The sequence below is a fragment of the Budorcas taxicolor genome, chromosome 7, assembly GCF_023091745.1.
Source record: "Budorcas taxicolor isolate Tak-1 chromosome 7, Takin1.1, whole genome shotgun sequence".
Classification (NCBI taxonomy): domain Eukaryota; kingdom Metazoa; phylum Chordata; class Mammalia; order Artiodactyla; family Bovidae; genus Budorcas; species Budorcas taxicolor.
This window is the reverse complement of record NC_068916.1, coordinates 62,368,195-62,378,144: the sequence shown is the minus strand read 5'-3', so window position 1 is coordinate 62,378,144 and position 9,950 is coordinate 62,368,195. Positions and strand designations below refer to the sequence as shown.

Here is a 9,950-nt window from a genome sequence, read left to right as displayed (position 1 = left end):
CAGCCCACCCCCATGACCCTCCCCATCCTTGGCCCTGATGAGTCTCATAATTTGACCCAGGATGGAGTTCAGGGATGAGCCACTGAGGAAGCTGTAAGGGAGAGGATGGGGAACAGTGGGTCTTAGAGGTGAAGCACTCATTCGTGGTTACTTCAACAATAGCCAGGGGCTGCTTCTTACCTGGCTGCCCACTGTGTGACTTGGGGCAAGATCCCTCCCCCACCTGGGTTGGTTCTCTTTTTCCATCTTTGCATGAGAAGCGGGTCCGAGCTCCATTATCTCTCAGGACCACTTCAACTCTGCCATTTCAGAGGAGGAAGAGAAGGTGTTTCTCTCTTCAGGATTACAAGACAAGTCAGAATCAGGCCCCATCCAAAGGGACTTTTTGGTGGAGGAGATGTACCTAAGCCAGGGACTTTTCCCCATGAAATATTTATTTACTTATTTGGCATATCAGGTCTTAGCTGCGTCATGCAGGATCTTTGGTTAGGGGCTCTCTAGCTGTGATGTGTGGGGTCAGTAGTTGTGGCACTCGGGCCTAGTTGCCCTGCAACATGTGGGGTCTTATTTCCCTGAGCAGGAATTTGAACCCATGTCCCCTGCATTGCAAGGCAGATTCTTAACCACTGGACCACAAAGGATGTCTCACCAGGATTAATTTGTGCTTTGTTTCTATTTAGCTGTCAGGCCATGGGCAGGCCCCTTCTATTTATGAAACTTAGATTCCTATGACTAATAATAGTTAATATTATGTTTACGGTCTTCCCTGGTGGCTCAGATGGTAAAGAATCTGCTTGAAATGCAGGAGACTGGGGTTCGATCCCTGGGTTGGGAAGATTCCCTGGAGAAGGAAATGGCAACCCACTCTAGTATTCTTCTCTGGGAAATCCCATGGACAGAGGATCCTGGCGCACTACAGTCCATGGGGTTGCGAGAGTTAGACACACCTGAGTGACTTTCACTTCACTCCACTTATGTTAAAACTTACTATGTGCCAGGCACTCTGTTAGCTCATTTACCTTTGTTATTTCACTTAAGTTTCAAACAATCAAATGAGGTAGATATTATCCTTATTCCTACTCTACAGAAGAGGGGATTGAGGCTCATAGAGGTGAAACAACCTGCCCAGAAAGTCACCCAGCTAGTAAATAGTGGAGCCAGGCCTGATGGCCCAGGAGCCTGACGCCAGGCCTGCGATCCTGGTCCCTTTGCTTTGTCGCAGCCCCTACATGTGCAGATGCAGCTCAGTTCAACGAGAGTTCAGCCCTGACGGAAGCGTCTTATGGGAAGTATTTAGTACCAGACTGCTAAGCTTGGGTGCCTCTTCAGAATGATTTTAGCATCACTGAGGGAGATTTTCCAGTGGTAAAGAACCCACTTGCCAATGCAGGAGACATAAGAGATGCACATTTGATCCCTGGGTTGGGAAGATCCCCTGGAGGGGGAAATGGCAACTCACTCCAGTATTCTTGCCTGGAGAATCCCATGGACAGAGGAGCCTGGTGGGCTACAGTCCATGGGGTCCCAAAGAGTTGGACACGGCTGAAGCGACTTAGCACACATGCACAGGGAACCACTGAAGGTTTGGAAAAGGGAAGGAAGCGGTTAAGGACTGTGCTGTATCTGCTGGATGCCCTTGAGGAAGCACTTAAACTAGTCTGTTACTCTTCAAACACAAGGTTTTGCAATCTCAGCACTACTGACTTGCTGTGGGTGTCTGTCCCGTGCACCATAGGCTGTTTGGCAGCATCCCCATCCTCTTTCTACTAAATGCCAACAGCATCTTCTGCACAAGCTGGAATAGCCAAAAATACCTTTGTGCGTGCTACATTGCTTTGGTTGTGTCCGACTCTTTGCGACCCTATGGACTGTAGCCCACCAGGCTCCTCTGTCCATGGGATTCTCCAGGCAAGAATAGGAGTGGGTTGCCTTGCCCTTCTCCAGGGGATCTTCCCTACCCAGGGGTCAAACCTGCATCTCTTAAGTTTCTTGAATTGGCAGGTGGGTTCTTTACCATGAGTGCCACCTGGGAAGGAAAAAATACCTTCAGACATTGCCAAATGTCCTCTGAGGGGCAAAACCACCCCAGTTAAGAGCCACAGTGGTAGGAACCATTTCTTTCCTAACTCATGCCCTTTCTTTTTCTGCCCAGGGTTTCAGGAGCTTTTCCATCATGATTATTGCCTCGTTGGGATTTGCCATTCTCTTGTTCCACTGTACAACTTGTGAGAACCCCCTCATCTCCTCAGCCTGGCACTTCACACACCCCCTATATAATGTGACCATCTATGAAAACTCTGCTCCCAAGACCTATGTGGAAAGCTCTGAGAAAATGGGCATCTACCTCATAGACCCCCAGTGGGCAGTGAGGTACCGGATTATCTCTGGAGATGTGGCCAATGTGTTTAAAACAGAGGAGTACGTGGTGGGCAACTTCTGCTTTCTGAGAATAAGGACAAAGAGCAGCAACACGGCCCTTCTGAACAGGGAGGTGCGAGACAGCTACACCCTCATCATCCAAGCCACGGAGAAGACCCTGGAGTTAGAAGCGCTGGCCCGCGTGGTGGTCCGCATCCTGGACCAGAATGACCTGAAGCCCCTCTTCTCCCCGCCTTCATACCGAGTCACCATCTCTGAGGACATGCCCCTCAAGAGCCCCATCTGCAAGGTGAGCGCCACCGATGCAGACCTGGGCCAGAACGCCGAGTTCTATTATGCGTTTAACACAAGGTCGGAGATGTTCGCCATCCACCCCACCAGCGGGGTGGTCACCTTGGCTGGGAAGCTCAACGTCACCTGGCGAGGGAAGCATGAGCTCCAGGTACTGGCTGTGGACCGCATGCGGAAGATCTCGGAGGGCAATGGATTTGGCAACGTGGCTGCGCTCGTCATTCACGTGGAGCCTGCCCTCAGGAAGCCCCCAGCCATTTCCTCGGTGGTCTTGGCTGCACCGGACCGCCAGGAGGACGCCACCTATGCCACTGTCATGGTAGGTGCAGACAGCTCAGGGGCGGACGTGGACTCGCTGGAAATCGTTGGTGGTGACCCTGGAAAGAACTTCAAGGCCATCAAGTCTTATGCCCGGAGCAGTGAGTTCAGCGTGGTTTCTGTCAAAGACATCAAATGGATGGACCACCCTCATGGATTCAACCTCAGCCTGCAGGCCAGGGCTGGGAGCAGACCTTCCGTTTATTCCCAGATCAGGGGCTTTCACTTACCTCCTTCCAAACTGACTTCCCTCAAGTTTGAGAAGGCCACGTACAGAGTGCAGCTTAGTGAGTTTTCCCCCACTGGCAGCCGCGTGGTGATGGTGAAAGTAACCCCAGCCTTCCCCAACCTGAAGTATGTTCTAAAGCCATCCTCAGAGAGTGCAGCATTTAAACTGAATGCCCGCACGGGGCTGATCACCACCACAAAGCTCATGGACTTCCATGACCAAGCCCAGTACCAGCTACGCATCAGAACCTCACCGGGCCTGGCCTCCACCACTGTGGTCATTGACATTATGGACTGTAATAATCATGCCCCAGTGTTCAACAGGTCCTCCTACGATGGCACTTTTGATGAGAACATCCCTCCAGGCACCAGTGTTCTGACTGTTAGTGCCACAGACCAGGATCATGGAGAGAATGGATATATCACCTACTCCATCGCTCGTCCAAATGCTGTCCCCTTTTCTATTGACCCTTACCTGGGGATCATCTCCACCTCCAAACCCATGGACTATGAGCTCATGAATAGAATTTACACTTTCCGGGTACGGGCATCAGACTGGGGATCCCCATTTTGCCAGGAAAAAGAAGTGTCTGTTTCTCTTAGGCTCAAGAATCTGAATGACAACAAGCCTATGTTTGAGGAAGTTAATTGCACTGGGTCTATCCACGAAGACTGGCCAGTAGGAAAATCAGTAATGACTGTGTCAGCTATAGATGTGGATGAGCTTCTGAACCTAAAATACGAGTTTGTATCGGGCAACGAACTAGAGTATTTTGATCTAAATCATTTTTCTGGTGTGATATCCCTCAAACGCTCTTTTAGGAACAGTACTACTGGTCAACCCATCAGCTATTCCCTGAAAATTACTGCTTCAGATGGGAAAAATTATGCCTCACCCATGACTTTGAATGTTACTGTAGTGAAGGACCCTCATTTTGAGGTCCCTGTAAAGTGTGAGAAGACAGGGGTACTGACACATTTCACAAAGACCATCTTGCACTCTATTGGGCTTCAGAATCAGGAGTCCAATGATGAGGATTTCACTTCCTTAAGTGCATATCAGATCAATCATCATACCCCTCAGTTTGAGGACCACTTTCCACAGTCCATTGACATCCTTGAGAGTGCTCCTCTCAACACACCTCTAGCCCATCTGGCAGCCACTGACCCTGATGCTGGCTTTAATGGAAAACTGGTCTATGTGATTGCAGATGGCAATGAAGAGGGTTGCTTTGACATTGAGCTGGAAACAGGGCTGCTCACTGTAGCTGCCCCCTTAGACTATGAAGCCACCAGTTTCTACGTCCTCAATGTAACAGTGTATGACCTGGGCACTCCCCAGAAGTCCTCCTGGAAGCTGCTGACAGTGAATGTAGAAGACTGGAATGACAACGCGCCCAGATTTCCTCCTGGTGGGTACCAGGTAACAATCTCAGAAGACACAGAAGTTGGAACCACTGTTGCAGAGCTGAAAGCAAAAGATGTTGACTCAGAGGATAATGGGAGGGTTCGATACGCGCTGTTAAGCCCCACAGAGAAGTTCTCCCTCCATCCTCTCACCGGAGAAATAGTTGTCACAGGACACTTGGATCGGGAATCAGAACCTCGGTATATACTCAAGGTGGAGGCCAGGGACCAGCCCAGGAAGGGCCACCAGCTTTTCTCTGTCACTGACCTGATAATCACATTGGAAGATGTCAATGACAACTCCCCTCAGTGCATCACAGAACACCGCAGGCTTAAGGTCCCAGAGGATCTACCCCCAGCGACTATTCTAACATTTCTGGATGCCTCTGATCCTGACCTGGGCCCTGCGGGAGAAGTACAGTATGTCCTGTTGGATGATGTCCACGGGACCTTCCATGTGAACCCGATGACCGGGGCACTCAGTCTGGAGAAAGAGCTGGACTTTGAGAGGAGGGCTGGATATAACCTCAGCCTATGGGCCAGTGACAGTGGGAAGCCCCTGGCCCGCAGGACCCTCTGCCACGTGGAGGTGATCGTCCTGGATGTGAATGAGAATCTCCACCCTCCCCACTTCGCTTCCTTTGTGCACCAGGGCCAGGTGCAGGAGAACAGCCCCTCAGGAACCTCAGTGATGGTAGTGGCCGCCCACGATGATGACACTGGCTTGGACGGCGAGCTCCAGTACTTCCTGCGCGCTGGCACCAGCCTTGCTGCCTTTAGCATCAACCAAGACACAGGTACTGGGCATTGGGAGGGACGGGAGGGCCAGGTGCTGGGAGAGGATGGGGCTAAGGAAAATCAGGGGCTCTTTCGAGAGAAGTCAGGCTGTAAGCTAAAAGGAGCAATAAATAGGGCCACTCCTTCCTGTCCCTCTTATTTTATTTTCATTTTTTATTTTTTAAATTATTTTGGCCACGCCACATGATTTTTTGGATCTTAGTCCCCTGACTAGGGATTAAACTCGTGTGCTTGGCAGTGAAACTACAGAGCCCTGACCACGGGACCACCTGGGAATTTCCTCACTCTTTTTTAATGGCTGCATTTGTTCATATGCTTTTACTCATGTATGCATGAGTCTCTATAGGAAAACCTCTTTAAAATGCAGTTCTTGGGTCAAAGGATAACACACGTTTTCAATGTTAATATATCTTTCCAAGTTGTCCTCCAAAAAGGTGGCAGCAATGTATTTATTCCTTTGAAGCTCCATAGAAAACAAGTGCAATTCAGCAAACACTGGGCACCTTCTACTTGTGAGGCCCTGAGGTAGGTAACTTAGAGAAGATCCCAGGTGAATAAAAGTAGGTTATTCACCTTGTGAAGTTTACAAGCTGATGGATGATTTCTCTCCAGGGTAAAGGGGAGGGTGATGAAAGAGAATTAGATTGAGAGTCAATTCTAGACTCAGCTCTTCTGCTTACTTGCTGCATGATCTTGGTCAAGTCATGTTCTTTCTATGGGCCTCAGTTTCCCCATCTGTCAAAGGAGGAAGGTTGCTTCAGCTCTGAGATGCTGCCCTCTCACCTAGGTCTTCAGAGTTCAGTATGCCCCATGAGAGCTTAGAGCACCAGGCTCTTTTGCTCACTCTTGGACCCTTGACCTCTAGAAAAGTGTTGGCCTACAATAAGTAATTTGTAGAATGAGTGAACTAATGAGTGAAGCTAAGTCTCTAAAATCGTGAAGACGATGGAGAGGGGAACAGCAATTTATTCATCAAACCCCTCACCCTTGAATTAGTATCTATAAGGACTTGAAGCTTGAAGGAACCACTGTAAGGAACAAAGTATGGAAATCCCACCTAGAGAGTGTGAAATAAATAAATTGGACTTGGGTTGAAGTAGTCAGGAGAAAGCAGATCAAATACTATGGCCTTCTGGAAATCCTGCATGTGCCCATATGCCCCAGTTATGGATCTGTCTTAGCAGAGAAAGGCTCTGAGAGGTTCTTCAATAAGGATACAAGCTCCCCTGTGTTTAACTCAGCAGCTCCCACGCCATATAGGCCACAGTTCCCTTTTCTCCTGAAACACTTGTTAATATCCTTTCCATGGTATGGTTTCAGGACTGTTAGGTAAAGTGATCTCTAGAGCTCCTTTGAGCTCTGAAATACTTTGGGTTTGGTGATCACCTCTCCCCAGGAATGATTCAGACTCTGGCACCCCTGGACCGAGAATTTGCATCCTGTTACTGGCTGACGGTACTGGCAGTAGACAGGGGTTCCATCCCCCTCTCGTCTGTAACTGAAGTCTACATTGAGGTTTTGGATGTCAATGACAACCCACCCCAAATGTCCAGACCTGTGTTCTACCCCTCCGTCCGGGAGGATGCGCCGCTGCACACCTCTGTGCTTCAGTTGGATGCCTGGGACCCTGACTCCAGCTCCAAAGGGAAACTGACCTTCAATATCACCAGCGGGAACCATATGGGATTCTTTGTCCTTCATCCTCTCACAGGTAAGGACCTCAGAAACCTGGGTGAATAGGATTCTCTACAGCAGTGCTTCTAAAAGTTGTGATCTGAAGATTGGCATCATGAGTGTCGCATATGAACCTGCTAGTAGGTCAAGTTCTCAGGCTCCACCTTAGACCTACTGAATCAGAAATCTGTATTTTAATAAGGCATGCAGAGGATTTTGATGTGTGCTGTGTTTGAGAACTGCACTTCATCAAAGTCCATCTCTATGGAAGAATAAGAATATGTCCGTTTTCTTTCCTTGGGGCCTAGGGAAGCCAAGCAGGTTTTCCATGTTGTCAAGTTGGGACTATTTCAACCCTGCCAGTGTTCCCAACATGACCATTCCCCAGAATCACAAGCCACAGGCTGAGTCTCTTAACTCTAGCTTCAAACTGATCTCAAGCCTGCCCATGGCGTGGTGGTGATAGAGATCCACTTCAGAGGAGTCAACAATCTCACAAAGATCTCTCCTCAACCCAGCCCATCTAGGATGGTTCAGAGGAATCTAGAGGTCAACAACTTGCAGCAGTGAACCAGATACAGTCCACAGCAGTGTTCTGTTTGGCCTGCACAAGCTTTAAACGATAATTTTCAAGTTGTTGCCAACATTTAAAAATGAGCAAAGCTCACAAAATGTTCCAGACTTCTGTAACTAGAAGATCTAGCTATGCCAATTGCACATCCCGCAGGGCCACAACCACCTGAGCCAACAGCAGCTCCCTGTGTAGGGCAGGCGTGTCCTCTCTCCTCTCTCCTCCCCTCACTCCCGCCTGCTTCCTGCATTTATGCTGCCTGCCTGGCTCCCAGAAGAATGAGAGCCAGTTCCCATGGCTGCAGGCACAGCTCCAAGGCCTTGTGTCCCTCTGGACCATGAACAATGCTATTGCAGAGAATGCTGACATTCTTGCCTTCCAACCCAACTTCCCATTCTCCAGCTCCAACCACTGACTCTTGTCCTTGAAGGACAGAAGTATGGCAAGATTGGAAAAAGGCAGGTGGGGAGGTAGGGGCATGGGGGAGAGAGCTAGCAGCAGCTTCCTTCATGATCCTTAAGGCAAAAGGGAGTCAGGAAAAGCAAGGACCTGGGGGTCCTGAGGCAGACAGCGGGTGGGACACGTAAGTGCCCTGTGACATCTGTTTGGCACCTTTGACCTCGGGGCATGGATTAGTCTTTCTGGAAGGAGGATGCTTTTCCCAAGCTGGCTCTCTGCCTGGGCCCACTCAGCCCCTCCCTTTTGGGAAGGGAAGACATCTCTCACCTAAGGTAATAGGTTCTCTACCTCTCCCAAATCCCTGCTGTGTTTACTGTCAACAGTTCCCTGACACCAGGTCTGGCAAAATGCCCCAGAGGGCAGAGATGCTTAGTCTTCCTTCAGTCAGAAATTCTTCCTTCCTTCAGAAATTCTTATCAGCATGAACATTTAAAAATAAAATAATAAATCCAGCAATGACCCCTCCCCCCCACCCCCACCTACCTTTCTTATCCCTTAGGTTGTCCTACTTCCATACCTGGATCCCTTGGCTGGTTTCCCTATGCCCTTAAGATAAAGCCAAGCCCATGAGCTTGCCTCTCTCACTCCATCACTCTCTGATTCCAACCATGTGGCCTGCCTCAGTCCACGCACGCCCTCTCCTGGCACAAGGCCTTTGCACAAGCTTTTCCTTCTGCCAGGGGTCTCCTCTCCTTTTTCAAGGTAGCTCCTGCTTTTCTTTCAGATCTTAGCTCAGCTGTTCTTTTCTTAAAGAAGTTTTTGTTTTTGTTTTTGTTTTGACACTATAATACACCTCCCAGCAGCATCTACTTTTAAAAAACACGCTATCGCATAGAACATTATAGTCATCTGTGTGATTATTCCATCAATTATCCACATACTTCACTAGACTTCAACAAGCTTTCCAGAAAAGGAACTTTGACTGTTTTTTGAAAACTATAATATCAAGGCCTGGCACAGAATGGAACCTCAACAAATAATGAGGAAATGAATGAATGAATCTCTGCCAGCATCCACATCATTGGTTAAACCCGAGATTCATTTATTCCGCAAATGTTTGAAGGTGTCTGTCCTTATAAGGCATTTAAGTTAAGTGCTATGGAGGGGGGAAGAAGAAAAAGACACAGTTTCAGGCCTTGAGGAACCCAATCCATGAGGAGTATAAAGATTTGGATACAAAAAGAGCCGTAGAACCGGTGTTAAGAGTACAACATTGTAAAAGATGAGTAGATGCGAGGCTGTGACTTTCGAGGGGAGAGGAAGCTGCTCAGTGTAGTGGACCAGCAATGGCTTCATGGGACAGCAGGCAGGGAAGATTCTGACAGGCAGCAGGCTGGGCGGGCACGGGGGTAAAAATGGTTACGGAAGCAGCAGCCAGGAGGAGAAGACCCAAGACTTGCTGAAGACAGAGCAAGTAGGTCCATTTTCTCTTTCTTTTTTAAAAAACTTTTTTCTTCTTCTTTAATGGTGAAATAATCATAGTCTTACAGGAGAGCTGCAAAGAGAGTTCTCATACACCGGTCACTCAGCTTCCCCTAATATTAACACAGTGTATGTGTCAACACTAAGAATTAATACTGGTGCAAGGGAATTCAGGAAATTACAGATTTCATTCAGATTTCCCCAGTTTTCTCTGCTAACGGCCTTACTCCCATCTAGGACTTCATACCAACCTCAGAGAGGGGGAGGAGCACAGGGGCAACGGTCCAGGGGGTCCAGCAGCAATTCCAGAGACACCGGCCCTGAGAAGGTGGGGGAGAAGGCAGCAGGGGAGGCGGTGGTGAGAGAAAGCAAAGAGAGAAAAGAAAAGCTAGAGTTAGAAGAA

The 9,950-nt window shown here is 48.8% G+C and overlaps 1 protein-coding gene across 1 annotated transcript in view; it reads left to right on the top strand.

Moving 5' to 3' along the window:
• The first annotated feature begins 2,173 nt into the window (after nucleotides 1-2,173).
• The window catches only part of FAT2 (FAT atypical cadherin 2), a 61,060-nt gene continuing 53,283 nt past the window's right edge, over nucleotides 2,174-9,950 (top strand). The window contains exons 1-2 of the mRNA XM_052642857.1: nucleotides 2,174-5,420; nucleotides 6,818-7,132. Of these exons, the coding sequence (XP_052498817.1) occupies nucleotides 2,174-5,420; nucleotides 6,818-7,132 (3,562 nt within the window). The remainder of the gene's footprint in view (nucleotides 5,421-6,817; nucleotides 7,133-9,950) is intronic.